The sequence below is a fragment of the Trachypithecus francoisi genome, unplaced genomic scaffold, assembly GCF_009764315.1.
Source record: "Trachypithecus francoisi isolate TF-2019V2 unplaced genomic scaffold, Tfra_2.0 Lachesis_group0, whole genome shotgun sequence".
Classification (NCBI taxonomy): Eukaryota; Metazoa; Chordata; class Mammalia; order Primates; family Cercopithecidae; genus Trachypithecus; species Trachypithecus francoisi.
Genome location: NW_022681453.1, coordinates 29,846,008 through 29,867,057, shown reverse-complemented (window position 1 = coordinate 29,867,057; position 21,050 = coordinate 29,846,008). Strand labels below are relative to the sequence as shown.

At 45.4% G+C, this 21,050-nt stretch overlaps 1 protein-coding gene across 2 annotated transcripts in view; it reads right to left on the bottom strand.

Annotated features, from left to right (window-relative positions):
- PTPRG (protein tyrosine phosphatase receptor type G) overlaps positions 1–10,961 on the bottom strand; it is a 750,651-nt gene extending 739,690 nt beyond the window's left edge. The window contains exon 1 of one of the 2 annotated variants that reach the window (XM_033210299.1): positions 10,083–10,961. In XM_033210299.1, the coding sequence (XP_033066190.1) occupies positions 10,083–10,167 (85 nt within the window). In that variant the 5' untranslated portion in view covers positions 10,168–10,961. The remainder of the gene's footprint in view (positions 1–10,082) is intronic. The other variant, XM_033210300.1, reaches the window with a different exon arrangement.
- Between the last annotated feature and the right edge of the window lie 10,089 nt (positions 10,962–21,050).

Sequence of the window (21,050 nt, the reverse complement as noted above, 5' to 3'; positions counted from 1 at the left end):
AGGCTACACATAATTTTGTTGGCATGAGCAAATCTCTGTATTTTTTTTTTTTTTTTTACTTGGGGCTCCAGGAGAAACAAGGTTTCATGTTTAAAAAACAACAACAACAACAACAACAAAAAATAGCTTATAGGCATTCCATTAACCAAGTTCCACTCACCACCTTGTCTATTACTCCCTCAGGATAATCTGTAGCAAGGTTAGCAAGATAATGGAAGGGTTCTCAATGCCTTAGGAAGCAAACTCTCACAGGAAAAAGTCAACAAGTGCACCTCACAGATCACAGTGTGTCCCGGGCATCTGACTTGCATATTGCAAAAAGAACATAACCCTTCCAAACTGCCTAGCCTAGAATCAACAATCTCTAAAATTCCAGAAAAAAAATTTAGAAGCCATTTAGTGAAGGGTGAGGAAAACAACCCCAAAGAAATTGAGGGTCTTGCCCAAGATCCCACAGCTGGTTTGGCTGGCTCCCATGGCTAGTTCCAAACTCCAGAGGAAAAATGCAGAATCCAAGCCATCTCTTGCCAAACACAACACCCTCAGACCTTTCCTGAAGTTATGATTCACAGCCTGCTGCCCACACTTAGATGATATACATGGGACAGTAAAAATACTGCATTATTACAAAGTAACCATATTCAAAGCCCCAAACAAAAGTTCTCACATTACAAAGCAAATCAATTTAGGTAATTTGGAAGAGGAGTAGTGTCAAAAAAACTCACGACCAACAAATTCAGACTCTATCCACAGTTATTATCAGCTTATTCAGAAGCTAAAGTAATTTGCTGAAAGGTCATCTCTTCAATGCAACCAAATAAACTCCTATACTAATTGCATTACGTACTTATTTAATTGTAGCAAGTACAGTATTTCACCCAGTGTTTATGGCACTTGCTTATATGGGAAAAGTAATAGGGTGAAATACATAAAAAGCTAGATCTTTCAATTGGCCCTCCTGTGCAATTAGGAAAATTAGTTTCCACTCTCTTAAAAAAAAAAAAAACTTTTTTCTGTCAAAAAAAAAAAAAAAAATCCTGAGCAATGATTAGAGAAACATATTACAATCACCGCCACGCCCCCACCACCCCCCACCGCCCCCGCCAACACCCCTGCGCCTTGCTAGCCCGGTGACCTTGGACCTACCTTCTTCAACTTTAGTTTCTTCACCCTACAGTGGAAATAATCACGGTTTCCACTTCCAGGGATGATTAAAAGCATACAAAATACTCAAGTATGGGGCATAGATCACATGTGCCTGGTAAGCGTAGGCTATCATAATTATTATTCCCATTTTATAGATTAAAAGGGTGAGGCCCATTTGCCCAAGGTAAATGCTGTAATGAACTAAGAATTTCATCCCAGGTCTCTGGGGTTTTAGTGTGGATTCTGAATAAGAGATATGTATATCTGAAACTCCCAGATCCCCAGCGCCACCCAATCCCACTTCAACAAGATGTTAGGTAACCACCTAAGGGTAACCACCCTTAGCTACCCACGGACAGAGCTAATAAGCCTCCACCCTTACTAGAGAGAAATGCTTCTGGAAAAGTGCCATTTTAAAAAACAGGTAGAACTCATAAATAACCACTGCTTTGTAAATAAATCCTTTTCACAATTCTTAAAAAGTTCTCGAGACAACCTTAAAAAGTCAGTAATATTTCCTCACTAATTTAGACTATGCTTGTATGCTTGGTCAATAGCTTATGGCTGTGTCCCCTACCCAAATCATTCCCAATTAATGAGCGGATCTAAGTGCACTGCAGGATTCATGAGGCAGTAATGGTATGATAACTCAAATACCTCTTAGATGTATAGTGTAACTAGCATGAATTCCTCAAAAGTATATCCACTGCATTATACAACACCCTGCTTCACTCACTTAGAAAGATAGTATCACAGACCCAAAAATAAGACCAGTTGTCCTATTTTCTTACATGGAAGTGTTACATATTCCATGAACTATGCTTTCATTTTTTTCTTTTTTAGTTGCTAGAATTCAGCAGCCAACTGTGTCACTTTGCTACTCCCCAAAAATAGCTAAACTGAGTAGTTTAAAATCACATTTTGTTGTTTGGCCAGAAAAATATCATGCTGATTTCAGTCTGCAAAAAGAAAAAAGAAAAGATTAGAGGGCACGAGGTGTGCATGAGTGTTTGGTTCTCTCCCATATGCTCTGTAGCTCTGAATCCATGAAAATATAGAGACAGGACATGAATGTGTTCAAGTGTTACACAAGTGTAAAACAAAAGCAAACACCCAACTACTGTTTGCTTCCCATCAGTGGAGCCAAAGTGAATCCCAGTAACGCGTAACCTATTTTCCTCCATTACCACACCGTCCATAAGGCCTGAGAAGAGGAATTAACATCTCAGGATGCAGGACCAGGCGATTCTTTCTACACAGGGATTTGGAAGATTCATCAGACACATTTTAAGCCCGCAGAAAGCATTTTTCCCACTTTAAGCTGAGAAAGCAGAGACCTCCTTTGCAATGTGGGCAAGACTCAGACTTCTTGAGGGCTTTCTCATTTCTTTAAATCTCGAAATGTAACCTGTTAGTAATCTTACATAGGATGTCCTCATGCTGATCCCCATTCCTCCTCGCCCTCAACAGCAAAGACAGATACAAAAACCCATCACATATGTTTACACCATTTTTTTAAAAAGTCTATACATACAGTTGTCCTTTTCAATTCCACTGTCCTCCTTCCATACACTCCTATCCAAATCTCTTAAGAACACATAAAATAAAAACGGTGGCCACGAGCAATGGCTCAGGCCTATAATCCTAGCACTTTCGGAAGTTGAGGTAGGAGGATCACTCGAGGTCAGGAGGTGGTGGGCGCCTGTAGTCCCAGCTACTCGGGAGGCTGAGGCAGGAGAATGGCGTAAACCCGGGAGGCGGAGGTTGCAGTGAGCTGAGATCCGGCCACTGCACTCCAGCCTGGGTGACAGAGCGAGACTCCGTCTCAAAAAAAAAAAAAAAAAAAAAAGGCCGGGCGCGGTGGCTCAAGCCTGTAATCCCAGCACTTTGGGAGGCCGAGACGGGCAGATCACGAGGTCAGGAGATCGAGACCATCCTGGCTAACACGGTGAAACCCCGTCTCTACTAAAAAAAAAAAAAAAAAAAAAAAACTAGCCGGGCGAGGTGGCGGGCGCCTGTAGTCCCAGCTACTCGGGAGGCTGAGGCAGGAGAATGGCGTAAACCCGGGAGGCAGAGCTTGCAGTGAGCTGAGATCGCGCCACTGCACTCCAGCCTGGGCGACAGAGCGAGACTCCGTCTCAACAAAAAAAAAAAAAAAAAAAAAAGACCAGCCTGGGCAACACAGGGAGAGACCCTGTCTCTATAAAAATAAACCTATAAAACTTTTGATTTAAAAAAATGGTTATTGAGCACTTACTATTTACCATGCACTAAGTCCTTATATGCATTCTCATTCCAGCCTCACAAAGACTTTAGGAGTCAGGCTTCTATCACCACCCCATTTCACAGAGGAAGAAAAAAATTAGGCACAGAGAGGGTATGTAACTTTTCTAAGGTAGCACAGCTAGCAATGGCAGAGGCAGGCTGGCTCCAGAGGCCATATTCTTACCTACTTTGCTATATTCTGTATAACTCTCAATAGCCACCTAGTTTAGAAAACAAATAAAAAAGCATTAACAAGTTCCAGGCTCCTAAAAGATTTCTTCCAGCTACATGCTGACAAAACAGTATGGTTAACTGTCATCAACTGGCTGACACACATCAAAGTTTTCATTCAATATGTAAGTTACCTCCCTCCCCACATCCACCCCAAGTACAAGTGAAACACAACCCAATTCCATTTGGGAGGTTTCCAAAAGAGAAACCAGGCACATATAGAAACCTCATCACCTGTCATTCCTCTTCCTATCCCTGGAAGCACTTAAAACAAATCTTTTTTTTTTTTTGAGATGGAGTCTTGCTCTGTCACCCAGGCTGCAGTGCAGTAGTGCCATCTCAACTCACTGCAACCTCCACCTCCTGGGTTCAAGCGATTCTCCCGCCTCAGCCTCCCAAGTAGCTGGGACTACAGGTATGCACCACCATGCCCAGCTAATTTTTGTATTTGTAGTAGAGACAGGGTTTCACTATGTTGGCCAGGATGGTCTTGATCTCTTGACCTCGTGTTCTGCCCGCCTCAGCCTCCCAAAGTGCTGGGATTACAGGCATGAGCCACTGCACCTGACCAAAAACAAAAATTTTTTAATAGTTGTATTAAGGGCTGCAATCATGAAAACCTTGGGCCTGCACAGATCCAGCAAGCTATCTCACACAGAATATATTTTTCTGTCAAAACACCAAATATCTTGCTACAAATGATACCAGGTAAAATGGTCCCTCCAATTATAGTTGTCCCAATGGGAGGGGACAATCACTCAAGAAGCCCTCTAGCTACTTAAAGCAATCTTGCACAGCCATCACTTATGCCTAACAATCCTTTTCGTACTGAGTAAACCACAAATTTATCTGTTCTACATCTCAATCATCACAGACTTTCCTGAAAGTGAAATCTACCTATATTACTTTAAGACATTTTTTAAAGAGCCATTAACAATCCTGAGTTCTTAGAAATTTGCAACAGGCAAATTGTAGGGAAAAGCAACAGGAAGTAAATACAGGTTTCTGGAATATACTTATCCTTTTTATTGATTTTGCTGGTTACAACTCCACATAAACACAATACCAAAAATAAGTCAAAGCAAAGTCCGTATCAGATAACTCTTTTTTACACAAGTACAGTTGATTTTTTAAGTGCACAGAACGTTGCCCTAGTACTGGATATAGTTCATTTCCAAGCAAGATGGTTGGTCCCATTTCTCAGACTGGCAAATGTGGACTTTGTGTTTTGTTTTTTTTTTTTTTTGGAGACAGGGTCTCACTGTGTCTCACTCAAGCTAGAGTGCAGTGGCATGATCACAGTAGTGGGGCTCAAGCAGTCCTCCCACCTTAGTCTCCCAAGTAGGGGGGACTAAAGAGTGCATCCAGTGTTTTATTATTTGTAAAGGCAGGGTCTCCCTACGTTGCCCTGGCTGGTTTTGAACTCCTGGGCTCAAGCGACCCTACTGCCTCCCAAAGCACTGTGATTATAGGAGTGAGCCACAGTGCCCAGCCTTATCTTTTAATCATTTGCACAGGCAACCTCATTCTGGGACAAATTCAGTGACTATTGCCAAATCCCACAAGAAGCCCTCACAGAGCAGGCTCTTCTCAGCCCCTCCTGAGCCACCCCCTCTACCTCATCAGTGGCTGCTTAACCTAGATCAAGCTCAGGTGGAGAATTAAAGGTGGGGAGCAGTGTACTTCTTGGCTTCCATAATATTAATAAAACAGCCCATTTTATTCTCTAAACAGGATATAGCCAAAAACAATTTCAGGGACCACCACCCAACATCTAACAGAGGTCAACTTTGAACCAAAGCAAACGAAGGGCTAATTTCAGGGCATCCAGTGCTTTAGAGGCAACTTCAGATGCCCTAAATTTTTCTCATAAACTCCGGGTTCTGGAATGTGACCACATGAAATGTAACCCAGGATGACAGTATTAATTACAATTGTTTAAATCTCTTAATTCAGAATGTACACATATTGTAATCTTCATCCTGCCTAGAAATGGCATTTCATTGTCCCACATGCTGAATGGAAATCCACATTTAAAAAGAACAAACAATGTTTCACTGTAAAAGCAAAATGTTAAAGCAACAGCCCAGTAGAAATGTAATCCCAGCACTCTGGGAGGCCAAGATAGGCAGAGCACCTGAGGTCAGGAGTTCAAGACCACCCCGGACAACATGGCGAAACCCTGTCTCTACAAAAATACAAAAATTAGCTGGGCATAGTGGCACACGCCTGTAGATCCAGCTACTCAGGAGGCTGAGGCAGGAGAATCGCTTGAACATGGGAAGCAGAGGTTGCAATGAGCTAGGATCTCACTAATACACTCCAGCCTGGGTGACAGAGTGAGACTCTACCTTAAAAAAAGAAAAGAAGTCTCCAGGAAAAGGAAGGGAGGCAAGGGAGTAGGAGAGCCTCCCGAATAACTACTCTAGGGCATTTTAAGTGATCTCAGGTGAATGCTAAGAAAATTACTTTCAATCGGCACACAGGTATATAACTGATTCTACTCTGCTAACTTGGGAGCAGTTTAGAATAGAAAGGCAAATCTGAAACGTCTGTTTGTTTTGCTGCATTAAATCGTCAGCATGCCCTGGATTGCTTCATGTAAACAACAACATAATCTTTTATTCAGTGAAAACAGACCCATAATTAAGGGGAAATGCTCAAAGCTTCACTATGGAGTAGTGACTTTTCCCACATCAGCCAATCTTTCCTATGACCTTTCTTCTTCCAGCAACAGCAGCAACTTCCCCTATTTCCAAAAGGCCCTGTTTATGCCTATCTTTATTAGTGTTGTAACTCCATCAACCCTCAAATGTGAACACTGTTTAAAAGGAAACATCAAAGATTTTATTTCATAATTGTGTCAAAGGAACCCAGTTTAGAGACTGGGTAAAGATTCTTCATTTTCAAATATGATACATGAGGGAGAGGGAAAAAAAAACCCTGTACAATCTCACACCCTGTAAAGAGAAAGATTGCTGACTTCCAAATATTACTTTTGCCTTTTCCTAAGTCCATAAGGGATGCCCATCAGAACTAAAGCCCGCACATTGAAATAAAAGAAGAGACAGCTTAGAGGGAGATTCATGATTCACCCGACATTAATCATGGAGCCTCCAATTCTGACACATCCAAGGTACGCAGCTGAGCTTATCCATCTGAAGTGTTTCTAATGACAGCATCCTAGATGTAATGTAATTACAATACAAAACATATCAAAACCAGAGTTTCACTCTGAGGGCGGAAAGACAAAAATCAATTTTAAAAAATCTGCTGAATAGCTTGAGAACGTAAAATAGATAAAAGGTTAACCCTCTCTAGTAACATATTTTATATTGTGTCAGAGGCAATTAAATTCCCAGTGACTGGAGATATATATCAGAGTTTGAATGAACTATGTGTAGGATTTGCTTTAAAATAATAAGATGTTGGGGAGGAAGACATGAAAGATTGAGTTGTGAGTGTTTAAATTGGGTGGGGGATCCATTATATTTCGCTATTTTTGTAAATAGTTCTGCAGTGCTTTATAAAGATGTATAGGAACGTAATATGCCTAATATCATGTTTGGTAACACTCTTGGCTTTGCACTTGGAAAGGATCACTTGAAGCATTATTAACGCTGAATGGATCCCAAACCTGCCACACTGCTGTTCAAAGACAAAAATTCACTGTTTCCAATCCACTGGGAAAAAGCTCATGCCAGGGCTGTGTTTCCAAAACCCTGCCCAAACTACAGCTAACCCGTACATCCTAAACAGGAGCTGAAAACTCAAATGCAACTGAAGAGTTATGCTGAGTTATGATTCTGAGAGGAAACAAACAAAAATACTAAGTAACAAAGGATTTTGGCTAAGACCTCATAAGGAGGACCCTACTCCAAAACAGAAGCATTTTTATCCCTCGTGTCAAACAGATAAGGGGTTATAACAGGCAAGAAGTGGGAGTCCCAAGGCGAACTCCAGCCCCCACCGGGTTTCGAGAAAGACCTGAGCAGCAACGCCAGGCCGAGGCCGCCTCCTCGCGCCAAGGCGCGTCAGGAGCCCCAGAGCCTCGGAACCCGGGCAAGCGCTCCCCATCCCTGCGGCGTGGAAGTGGCCGAGGCCGACCAGTGTGGCGGTGGCAGAAGCCCCACCAGTGGCTCGGGGGCGCCCCCTGAGGTCCAGCGGCGCCGCGGCAACCTTGGAAAACGGAAAGCCAGCGTCTCCCCAAGCTCTGATATTTTTTAACTTTGCAGTGCTCCAAAGCCTGCTGCTCCCTCTCTCGGGCTGCACTTTTCCAAACCAAACCGCCCTCTTCTCTGCGCCTCCCACCACTGTCCTTTTCCTTTCCGACACCCCTCGGCTTCCGGACCAGGAAAGGGGCTATTTACCTCGCAGCATGGGCGCGAAAAGAAAATGAGAAGACGAAAATGGTCCAAGCCCCACGAAGGCATGCTCCCTGGCAGTCTCATTTTGGATCTCAAGTTTCCTCAAACACCAGTGAAAAGAAAACCACGGTCAGCCCACTGACTACATCCCCAAGCGCAAGGACAGAAGTGGAATTGGAAATTCCTCTAATTTGCAAGTCTGTCCTCCACGGCCTCCCACTGCACCCATTAAAGAGTGGCCCTCACAAAGCTCAACCCCTGTGTGCACCTGAGCCCGCTCAGCCGGCAAGTCCGTGGTAAAGCAGGGGAGACTAGAAGGGGGAGATGATTAACCCAAATAGCAGTAGTCTTTAAGTGAATGAAGGCAGTTGTTTATAAGGGGAGATGTCCCCATGGCCTACACTACCGTAGAGGGAGGACTCCAGTGGGCAAACCCCAGGCCCCAGGGTGAGTGTGGACGCACGTCCTCGCTCGGCCTCCGAGCTGCGTTTCTGGGCTGAAGCTCCGTGCAGCTCCGCAGGCAGGAGGATGCGCAGAGAGAAAAGAGGGTGCAGAAGACAAGACGGTGCTTTGCCTTTCTGCCCCTCGAGGCCATCCCCGAATCTGCAAAGGGGGCATTCGCTGCCAGTCCCCCGAGAGGGATCCCCGAGAGTGACGAGGGCTCCCGCGCCCTGCTCCACGGCGCACGACGGGACTAAGGGACCCGCTGCACCAAAAACGGGCGCTCCAGCCGCCCGGGGACAGGCGGCTGTAACCGAGCAGAGCGGAGACCTCGAGGCACGTTCCTCTTTTTCTTGATTCAGATAACCTCCACCTTCGGGTATCCAGGAGCTGACGAATGAGAGGACAGAAAAACGGGGAATTCTCTATCCTGAGGGGAGCGAGGGATAAAAAGCGAATCGCCCCCTTTCTTCCAGACCTTCCCCGGGCTAGGGCAGGACTTGGCCTCCACCCCCAGGGAGGAAGCAGGACAGCTATGAGGGAGTTCGGGGCTGCTGCCCAGGGGACCTGCCAGAGAGGAGAAGGAGGCAGCTGGCCTCTGCCCTCCCCAGAGGAGAGAAGAGGGGGGCTTGCCAGCTGAGGGTTGGAAGTGGAGGGTCGCCGAGCCTCACACCGTTACGTGCGGTGATTTATTCTCGTTATCAATGGGCAATATTGTTCCTGTCTTAACCTGGCCAGAAAGGGGCGGCTCTGGGTCTGCCAGCCGCGAACAGCCTGCAAAAGGGCAAAGATGAAGGTAGGCAAGACGCGCGAGACAGGAAAAAATCCGCCCAGGCGCGAACGGCAACCCGGCCGCCGACCCGCCCCCGCCCCCTCCCCGCGTCCAGACCCCGGCAATCCAGTCGAGCAGAGCAGTGGAGGGAAGGAGCCACGGTCGGGGCTAGGGGAGATACGGATCTCCCCTAGCCGCCTGCGCCCTGCCTTCTCACTGCACCCAAGGAGGCTGGCTCACGCTGGCACCGAAGGGCTGCCCGCGCCCCAGCCCCCAGAACGGGGGAGGGCGTCCCCGACCCCAGAACGCAGGCTGCTCCCCACATCCTCAGTCCTCCGCGGCCAGCCTCCGACTTCCATTCTCCGAAACCTAGCCTTCCCAAAGGGGTGGAGAACAGCAAAGCAAACCCCCATCTTCTGAGCTCCTTCCAATACCCGCCGGAGCGAGGGGGCTCATCCCGGGCCCCCCAAACCCACAGAAGCATCCTTTCCATGGCCTCAGTCTCCCCAACCGCCCCACAACTCTAATTCTCCCGATCGGCGACGAGTCAGCAAAGCAAGTACCCCTTTCTCCCGATTCCAGCTCCCCAGGCCCCCCGAAACGGAACGGGAGCAGATCCCCGCGTCCCCCAGCCCCTCCCCGGCCGGCCCCTGCCTCCACCTTCCTGGACCACCAGCCAGCCTCCCTAAACAGCGCCCAAGCCAGCGGAGCAGATCCTTCTCTACTCCCCGGGCGCCAGGCCACCCTCCACCCTCTCCAGGGTCTCCCGGACGGGCGCCGGAGCTCCGCGCCCGGGCGACAACTCTGCATCCCCAACGCGCGCCGGCCGGGGCCGCGTCCCCTCGGCGGCCGGCACTCACCGGGGAAGCACACGACATAATGGAGCACGGAACTGGTGATTTTCAGGAACAAAATCCACCAACACGGTTCCAGTAACCTCCGCATGTCCGAAAACGCACATCGAAAAGAGGAAAGCAGGGGGATAAACTTGTTGAATAAGTTCTTGCCTCCGTGCGAGCCTCCGCTAAGCCGGGGCGCTTCCCCGGCTCGCCCGCTCCACGGGCCCCCCGCGCTCGGCGGCCCGAGTCCCCTTGGAATCCGGGAAGCCGCCGAGCGCCCCCCGGAAAATCTCAAAAAGTGACCGGGAACGCAGAGCCACGCTGGGGACGATCCTCTCGGCGGAGAAGGGCTGCTTTCCGTTCAAAAAGGAGAGAGCCAAGCGGACAGGGCGCGGAGTCGGCGGCCGGCGGCGATGCCTCGGGCCCGGGGCAGGCAGGGACCACAGGCGGCGGCGGCGGCGAGCAGCCGAGGATCCCCAACTTGAGTCGGCAGCGCAGCACAGCCCGAGAGCCGGCGGGCGGCGGCGGGGCTGAGCGCGGCGCGGCGTCTCCGGGCTTCAGGCAGGCAGCTCCTTCCAGGGCCCCGGGAAGGAAGGAGGCATGTTTGCGAGAGGGGAAGGGGAGGGGAGAGGCGGGGGGAGCGGAGAGCCCCCCAAAATAGAAACGGCCGGAGGAAACCGAGAAAAACACAAAGGATCTCAGAGGGGCGCTGGGGCGAGGGCGCCTTCAGTCCATGCTCCTGAAAGTTGTGGCTCCGGCGCAGGCTAGGGAGGAACGAAGAGCGCGGGGCTGGAAACTGGCCATGCCTCCATACAGGAAGTAACATGTGAGCATGGATCCTGGCAGAGACTTTAAAGCCGGCGAGCGAACGAGCGAGCGAGCAGGGGGCGCGCGGTGGTGGCGGGGGCGCGCAGCCCGGGCCAGCTGGCGGCGGGCGCGCGCTCTCCGCGATCTTAAAGCAGCCGCGCTCGGCTCCCGCCTTGCACGGGGTGCCTCGGCTCCGCTCTGTACGCGCGACACCGGTGGCTGCGGCCTCTACTGGGACAGTTTGGGGACTGGGGGCGATTATAGCCCGTACTCAGAGAGAGGAGGGAGGCTGCCTTCTGGAGCCGGCGTGTCTTTTGAGGATTCCCGTTGTTCGAGCTCTTAAAAGACGCCGCACGTTTTTCGGATTTGGCGAGATCCCCCGTCCGCGTAGCTCGCGGATCCCGGACTTGAGGGGCCCCTGGCCCGGGCGCGGGGAAAGGCGGAGGGCGGACAGCTGCCTTTTTAAAGCGATGGGGTTTCCTGTTCGGCTTCACTTCCTGGCAGTTGCCGCGGTGGGGCTCACCGTCCGCGGCCCTTGTTCGCGCCTCCAACACAGCGCATTCCCCCGCCGGGAAACAAAGCCGAGCGGCCTTTGCACTCCTGCTAGGTTGAGATTCAATTTTTTTTTTTTTTTCCTTTTCGGGCTTTCATTGGCCCAGTCCAAGGCTGGGGAAAGTGGGGGAGGGGAGGAATATCGAACCCAGGATTGCGAAATCTAGCCCTTCCGAGCCCCACATCCCCTGTCTCCGCGTCACGGTGGATCGGTGGCGGAGTTTCCCCAACTCGCAGCTTCTCTGGAGAAGGTTCCCGCACCCCGGCTTGGCCGCGGGGAGAGCGCAGGAAGTGCGTCTCTTACCCCCTGCAGGGTGAAAGCATTGCCGCGGGGCCGTACTGATTTCCTGGCAGCCACCCGGGGAGCGGCTGCTTCTTTAGCAATCGGGGAGAGGCGTCCGGGGGAAATGGGAGGACTAGGCTTATCTGTAATGAGTTTTGTCCCTTCGCTCTCGGTAAGATCTTTATCGCTTAGACTTCTAAGCGCCCTATTTTACATTCTTACTCTGGGGCTAAAAGTGGGGGAGGCGGGCTTTTGATTAAATGTGTAACTGAGCCAAGGTAATTAGCCGTTTGAAAATTTTTGCCTAATTTTTCTGCCCGTGTTTCAAAGCGGTCTTGACGTGGGATTGTTTTGTTTTCTGACGGAGTCTCGCTCCGTCGCCCAGGTTGGAGTCCAGTGGCTCGATCTCGGCTCACTGCTACCTTCGCCTTCCGGGTTCAGGCGACTCTCCTGTCTCAGCCTCCCGAGTAGCTGGGACTACAGGCGCCCGCCACCAGGCCCGGCTAATTTTTTTTGTTGTTGTTTGTTTGTTTGTTTGTTTGTTTTGGTAGAGACGGGGTTTCACCATATTGGCCAGGCTGGTCTCGAACTCCTGACCTTGTGATCCGCCTGCCTCAGCCTTCCAAAGTGCTGAGATTACAGGCGTGAGCCACCGCGCATGGCTCTTGATGTGTTTTAAACGTATCCCTGCTGTTTTATCCCAACACGGCAGGGTCCTCCACCCACCCAAACATCCCAACCGGATGCTAGGTTTTCAAATAATGTACAGATGGTCAGAGATCCTCCCGCTCGATGTGATTAGGGAAGCAGTTTCACACCCACACTTCCAAAAGAAAAACCTTTGAAAAGTTACGTTTGGGATTACAAACTAATAAAAGCCAGGAAGTTCCTGGGGAGGGCCCTAGCTCTATCTTTAGCAGAACGAGGGTGAACACCCTCCCCCAGGGTGGGGAATGAGGCGAGTTTGTTTGTTTTGGAATGTAGTCCTTCCTGGTTTTATTGGAATCCTGACTTCTTTATGAAAGATGGCGAGGTCCATTTTTCTTGGAAGTGTTGTATTGAGGGATATTCGTTCCTTAAGTTAGATTACCCCAGCATCCCTGACTACCTTCTTAATGTGGAGTGATAAAATGGGAAAAACTCGTGGAACACTTGTGTCAGCGTTCTCAGGTGAGTTTCCTCCTCTGTGAAATGGACAGTAAAAGCTGTCCTTTGTGGAATGCTTATTGTCTACCAGGCATTGTGCTGAATTCATGCCATAAACTGCTTACTCATTCAACAAATGTATTGAGCACCTACTGTTTGAGGGACACACTGGGAACACAGCCTCCAACAAAAAGGGCAAGCCCCCAGGCCTTATGGGAGCATACCTTCCTAAGTCCATGCTCCATTCTGTCATGGAGTCCTTACAATACTGCCAGCTGTGAGAATTATTTTCCCCATTTAATAGACAAGGAAACATGCTCAGAAGAGTACAATGATGGATCCTCAGCTAGTGGGCAGCAGAGCTGAGATTCTCAACCCAGAGGTGTTTGCCTCCACAGCTGTGAAAAGGCAACAGAATTATACCTTCAGAAGGCACCAAAATGTGGAATGTAAAGAAAGCTTCAGAGTCGGGGAAAACCTCACATGGGTTTGAAAAGTGAATTACCACTACGTTAGTAGTGTAGGAGGCCCCATGCTAAAACTTCACATCAAATTCGGTATGGACTGGTGACTGTCTTAGGACCCCAGGCTGAAGTTTACCCCCAAACTACCCTTGGAGGCACAACCCAGGCCCCACCAGTTCCTACAAAAGATAAAATTTTGCAAACATACCTCACAGATGCATTTTCATTTATTCTGCAACCAGTTACAGAGCAATTCATACACATTAGACACTTTCAAGTGCTAGTCACATAATAATGACCTAGCAGTAGCCCTGCCATGCTCCAGCCTGCTAATTACAATCCTAACCCAGGTGATACGGGGGCTCTATGATACAGTGAGCAAGTTGGTGTGAAAACCCTGGGAGTGCCAAAGGAGAGAGAGCCTAGCTACCCTGATGGAAGATAAAAAGGCTACAAAGAGAAGATGCTGACATTAGTAATAAATGACCCTCAAATTTAGCAGCTTAAAAAAATACATACTTATTGCCTGTCACTTTTAGAGGTGAGAAGCTGGGGCACGGCATGGCTGGGTCCTCTGCTCAAGGTCTCATCAGGCTGAAATCAAGGGGTGGGCCAGGCTTCCTCATCTGGAGCTGGGGCTCCTCCTTCAAGCACATTCAGATTATTGACAGAATTCAGATCCTTGTGGTTGTAGGACTAAGATTACTATTTTCTTGTTGGCTGTTGGCCAAGGGCTGCTTTCAACTAGTGGTCTAAGCCCATGGCCCCTCACAACATGGCAGCTTACTCCTTGAAAGTCAGCAGGAGAATCCTCCTACGTGATTCTAGAGAGTGACTGTTTCATCACTTTTGCTGTATAATGTAACCTAGTCAAGGGAGTGGCTATCCTGTCATGTTCACAGGTCCCACCCACTTTCAAGAAGAAGGAATTATATACCAAGCATTGGTGATCTTGGGGACCATGTTAGAATCCTGCCTACCATACTGCTGGTGACCTGTTTTGAATATAGACTGCAGGTTAAAGGCAGTAGCTTTCAAGCCAGTCTAGTTAGATTCTGATGCTACTCGTATATGCATGACCATAGGCAACTTAATCGCTTTATGCCTTAGCTTCCTCATTTGTAAAGTAGGAATACTATAATAACCGTACTTCTTCCTAAATAGAGAAGAATAAGAGGAATTAATATACATAAACTATTCAGAGCAGTGCTAGGCACCTGATAGGCATTTAATAAATGTAAGCTATTACTGTTATCTGTTTACCCAGCCTATGTAATAAGAAGTGAACATCTGTTATTTTCTACCTGCTCAGCATCCATTTCTTTTCTTCTAGTAATAGTGGCCCAGTTTTCCTTCGTGCCAGTCTCCCCAGATGGTCTTGTTGAACCTAACCCTTTCTTCCCCTACCCCTACCTCCACTTCTCCACCTCACTGGCTCAGATGGACACGTGCCCTAGTCCTGACCAAATGGAGCATTTCATCCCTCTGGCCTGACTGGTCCAGGGATGGGAACATGTTTCTAGTAGGTTCAATGAAAGTCAAACTTCCTTTTAGGTTTGCCAGGCCAGATGAACTTAAACCTCACACTGCAAGGAGGGCCCTCACTTGGGGCGAGCCCACCTGAGAATGTGACACAAGAAGAAAGGAGAGTAGAGAGGTGGGGGCCAACAAATCCCTGATATCTTCATTTGAGTTCTTGAATCAAATCATACCTGAAGCCAAACCAACTCCTTGACTTGTTAGTTACTTGAGCTAGTAATTTCCTCTTATTCCTATCCCTTACGTTTTCATTCATTTAAACTGAAAACCTGAAACCAATGGTGACAGATGAGTGAAATATCTACATTTTACAAAAAAGGAAACAGGGGCTGTTGGAATTGTTATTTAGTTGAGGCAATTCAGATTGTAAACAACAGAAGACTCAAGCTTTTAACATTCTTCTGTATCAATCTTATTGTTGTGTAACAAATCACTTCAAAACGTAGTAGCTGAAAACAGTAGGACAGAAGTTTGGGGTGGGCTCAGCTGAGTGGTGGTTCTGCTGGTTCTGTGTGAGGTCACTCATGCAGCTATAGCACCAGAATCCTGATGCTTGGCTGGGGCTGCATAGTCTAAGACACCCTGACTCAAATGCCTGGCAATTCGTACTAGCTGTTGGTTGGAGCACCTCAGACTTCACCCATTAATCTCTATGGCAGCCTGTCTCAGACTTATTTACAAAAAGATCTCAGGTAGGAGAGTGAGAGTGAAAACTGCAAGGCACCTGGAGACCTAGACTTAGTAGTTGTATGAAATTACTTCTATTTCATTTGATTGGTCAAAGCAAGACAAGGCCAGGGCAGATTCATGAGGAGATGGAAATGGACTCCAGTTCTTGATGGGAGAAACAGCAAAGTCAGGAAGCAAAATGACATGAATAGAAAGGTAGGAGGAATTTTGTGGCCTTCTTTACAAATAATCTACTTCATCTACTATTAAAAGTGAGTAGTGCCTGTTACGGGCTGAATTGTTGTGAAGCTGTGTTGAAAGACGATATCTAACCCTTAGAAGCTCAGAATGTGACTTTATTTGGAAATATGCCCATTCCAGAGGTAATCTAGTTAAAATGAGGTCCTTAGTGTGGGTCCTAATGGAATACGACTGGTGTCTTTATAGAAAAGGGAAATTTGGACACAGACACAGACAAGCACACAGGGAAGATAGGGCAAGACACATGAAGAAGACAGCCGTGTGATTGGAGTGATGCATCTACAAGCCAAGGAACACCAAGTATTGCTAGCAAACACCAAAAGCTAGGAAGAGGCAAAAACTTTCCCTACAGGTTTCAGAGGGAGCATAACCCTGATGACACCTTGATTTTAGATCGAGCCACTGCACTCCAGCCTGGGCAGTAGAGTGAGACATTGTCTCAAAAAAAAAAAAAAAAAGTACAATTCAGGCTGGGCAAGGTGGCTCATGCCTGTAATCCCAGACTTTGGCAAGCCAAGCAATTTGAGATCAGCTGGGACAACATGGCAAAATCCTGTCTCTACAAAAAAATAAATAAAAATAAAAACTAGCCAGGCATGATGGTGCACATCTGTAGTCCCAGCTACTAGGGCAACTGAGGTAGGAGGATGGATTAAGCCCAGGAGGTTGAGCCTCCAGTGAGCTGTGATTGCACCACTACAAACCAGCCTGGGTGACAGAGTGAGACTCTGTCTCCAAAAAAAAAAAAAAAAAAAAAAACAAGGCTGCATGAGCTCACACCTATAATCCCAGCACTTTGGGAGGCTGAGGCAGGCAGATCACAAGGTCAGGAGATTGAGACCATCCTGGCTAACATGGTGAAACACCATCTCTACTAAAAATACAAAAAATTAGCCAGGCATGGGGGCAGCTGCCTGTAATCCCAGCTACTCAGGAGGCTGAGGTAGGAGAATGGCGTGAACCCAGGAGGTGGAGCTTGCAGTGAGCCGATATCACATCACTGCACTCCAGCCTGGGCAACAGTGAGACTCCATCTCAAAAAAAGAAAAAAAAAAAAAGTACAATTCAGTGGCTTTTAGTATATTCACAAAATTGTGCATCCCTCAGCAGTATTTAATTTCAGAAGATTTGCATCACCCTCAGAAGAAACTCTGTACCCATTAATCATTCATTCCTCTTTGTCCCCTTCCCTAACCCTGGGCAACCCTCATTCTGCTTTCTGTCCTATAGATTTGCCAATTCTGGATATTTTCCATAAATGAAATTATACAATATATGATATCTGTGTATTTGTGGGTTTCACATACTATATATGCAATCTCAAAAAACAAAGCTCTTTCAATTTAACAAAACAATTTACTGTTGTGATGTAAGTCTAGGAATAAGTACTGGAACAATTAACAGGAACCTCTGTGATAATATAATTATATAATTTATATTTTTACTACTTGTGAAATAAAAGAGATCTTACATATTTATTCTGTGCAATCTTCCCTCATTATAACATTGAGAAATTATTGTACTTTCTTCTAAACTGTCACACTACTTGCTTGGACCTATAAATACTAGTTAGTATTCTTATAGTCTTAAGTGACAGAAATACAACTCAAATTGGCTTAAACAGGAAATGGGACTTTAAAATCATCAACAAAGCATGGGCAAATTGAGTCCATGATATATAACAAGAGCAGTACACCATGACAAACTATGGTTGACCCCAGCAATATAAAATAAATCAGTCAATATATTCCATCATAATAACAGACTAAAGAAAACTACATGATCATATCAATTAAAGCAGAAAAGGTATGTGGCAAAATTCAACATTCATTCTGATAAAAACTCTCAGTTAACTAGGAAGAGAGAAGTTTCCTTAACATAGTAAAGGACACCTATTAAAAAAAAACTTGTAGCTGAACTCATACAAGTCTGAATTGTTTGCTTTCAAAACTGGAAACAAGACAAAGATATTCATTTTCACCACTCTTTTCTTTTTTTCCCCCTCACTCCAGGTAAATAATACATTCTCAGCACTCTTATTCAACATTATTCTGGAAATCCTAGCCAGTACAATAAGACAGCAAAACAAACAAAAAAACTATATATGTTAGAAAGCAAGAAATAAAACTGCCCCTATACAGATGACATGATTGTCTACATGGTTCCCAGTGAGTTTAGCAAGGTTGTAGAATGCAAGGTCAACCTACAAAAATTACTTTTGTGTCTATATATGAGCAGCAAAATATTGAAAACTGAAATTCAAAAAAACTCCCCAAAATGAAATACTTTAGTATAAACCTAGCACCATATGTGTAGGATTAGTATATAGAAAACTATAAGCTGCTCATGAAATAAGTCAAATAAAAACTAATTAAATGAGAGATATACCATGTTCATGGATTGGATGACATTATAGTCAAGTATACATTTTCAGTAAATTTATACATTTGTGCACTTCCAATCAAAATTTCATCAGGAATTTTTGTAGATATAGACAAGCTGATACTAAATTTATATAGAAAAGCAAAGGAACGAGACTAGCCAAGCAATTATGAAAAAGAAGAAAGTTAGAAGCCTCACATTACTTGATTGTAAGACTTACTATAAAGCTTCATTAATTAAGCCAATATGGCATTGATGGAGTTATAGATACATGAAATAATGAAATAAAATAGAGAACCCACAAATAGGACCACATAATATTGCCAATTGATTTTTACAAAGATGCAAAGGCAATTTAATATAGTAAGAATAGTTTTTTTCAACAACACGTATTAGAACAATTGGACATCCATATGCAAAAAAAAAAAAAAAAAAAAATTCCTCAGCCTATACCTCATATATTATGGCAAAATTAACAAAAATAGAATATAAGTTTAAATGTAAAACATAAAACTACAAAAAATTTAGAATTCATAGGAGAAAATTGTTATGTCCTTGAGTTAGCAAAGAGTTCTCCAATAAGACACCAAAAGCACAATCCATAAAAGAAAAAAAATGATAAATATGACTTTGTCAAAATAGGCTGAGTGTGGGGGCTCACACCTGTAATCCCAGCACTTTGGGAGGCAGAGGGAGGTGGACCACTTGAGCTCAGAAGTTCGAGACCAGCCTGACCAACATGGTGAAATCCCACCGTCTCTACTAAAAATACAAAATTCAGCTGGATGTGGTGGCATACACCTGTAATCTCAGCTACTCAAGAGGTTGAGGCACAAGAATCACTTGAACCTGGGAGGCAGAGGTTCCAGTGAGCTGAGATGGTGTCACTGACCTCCAGGCTGGGTGACAGAGTGAGACTTTGTCTCAAAAAGAGAGAAAAAAAAAAAAAAACTTTAAAAAAGCACAAATTGACAAACAAATGTCACAACTCAAGGAACTAGAGAAAAAAGAACAAACCAAATCCAAAGCCAGCAGAAAAGAAATAACAAACATCAGAGCAGAACTAAATGAAATTGGAGCAAACAAAAATACAAAAGATAAATAAAAAGCTGGTTCTTTGAAAAGAGAAACAAAAATGATAGACCATTAGCAAGATTAACTTAAAAAACAAGAGAGAAGATCCAAATAAGCTCAATTAGAAATGAAACTGGAGGCCAGGCGTGGTGGCTCACGCCTGTAATTCCAGCACTTTGGGAAGCTGAGGCGGGTGGACCACCTGAGGTCAGCAGTTCAAGACCAGCCTGGCCAACATGGTGAAACACTGCCTCTATTAAAAATGCAAAAATTAGCTGGATTCACTGCAACCTCTGCCTCCCAGGTTCAAGTGGTGGCTCATGGCTGTAATCCCAGCTACTTGGGAGGCTGAGAGAGGAGAATCGCTTGAACCTGGGAGGCGGAAGTGGCAGTGAGCCAAGATCACGCCATTGCACTCCAGCCTGGGCAACAAGAGGGAAACTCCATCTTAAATAAATAAGTAAATAAATGAAACTGGAGATATTGCCAACAATACCACAGAAATACAAAAGATCATTCAAAGATACTATGTCCACCTTTACATGCACAAACTAGAAAATCTAGAGAAGGATAAATTCCTGGTAACATACAACCCTCCTAGATTAAATCAAGAGGAAATAGAAACTTTGAACAGAGCAATAACAAGCAATGAAATTGAATCAGTAATAAACAAATTGCCAACAAAAGAAGTCCAGGAACAGATGGATTCATAGCTGAATTCCTTCAGATATTCAAAGAAGATTTGGTACCAATCATACTGAAACTATTTCAAAGGTAGAGAAAGAGGAAATTCTCCCTAAATCATTCTGTGAAGCCACTCATCACCCTAATACGAAGATGAGGAAAGGACATTAAAAAAAAGAAAAGAAAAGAAAACTTCTGACCCATGTCCCTGATGAACATAGATGCAAAAATCCTCAACAAAAGTCTAGCTAACTGAATCCAACAGTACATCAGAAAAATAATACATTATGATTGAGCAGGTTTCATCCCAGAGATGCAGGGATTGTTTAATGTATGCAAATCAACAAACATGATATATCACATAAACAGAATTAAAAACAAAAACCATATGATCATCTCAATAGACAACAGAAAAAGCAGTTGATAAAATCCAGCATCCCTTTATGATAAAAACCCTCAACAAAATAGGCATAGAAGGGACTTACCTCAAAGTAATAAAAGCCATATTTGACAAACCCATAGCCAACATACTGAATGGGGAAAAGTTGAAAGCATTCCCCATGAGAACTGGGACAAGACAAGGATGCCAACTTTCACCACTTCTATTCAACATAGTACTGGAAGTCTTAGCCAGAGCAATCAGGCCAAAGAAAGAAATAAAGGAAATCCAAATTGGAAAAGAGGAAGTCAAACTGTCACTGTTCACTGATGATATGATCACATACCTAGAAAACTCTAAAGACTCATCCAAAAGGTTCCTAAAGTCAAGTCTCAGGGTACAAAATCAATGTACATACATCAGTAGCACTGCTACACACCAACAATTACCAACTTGAGAATCAACTTAAGAACTCAATCCCTTTTATAACAGCTGCAGAAAAGTAAAAATAAAATACCTAGGAATATATTTAACCAAGGAGGTGAAAGTTCTCTAGAAGGGTAACTACAAAACACTGCTGAAAGAAATCACAGATGACACAAACAAATGGAAATAGAGTCCATGCTCATGGATGGGAAGAATCAATATTGTGAAAATGACCATACTGCTCAAAGCAGTCTACAGATTCAATGCAATTCCCATGAAAATACCATCATCATTTTTCACAGAACTAGAAAAGAAAATCCTAA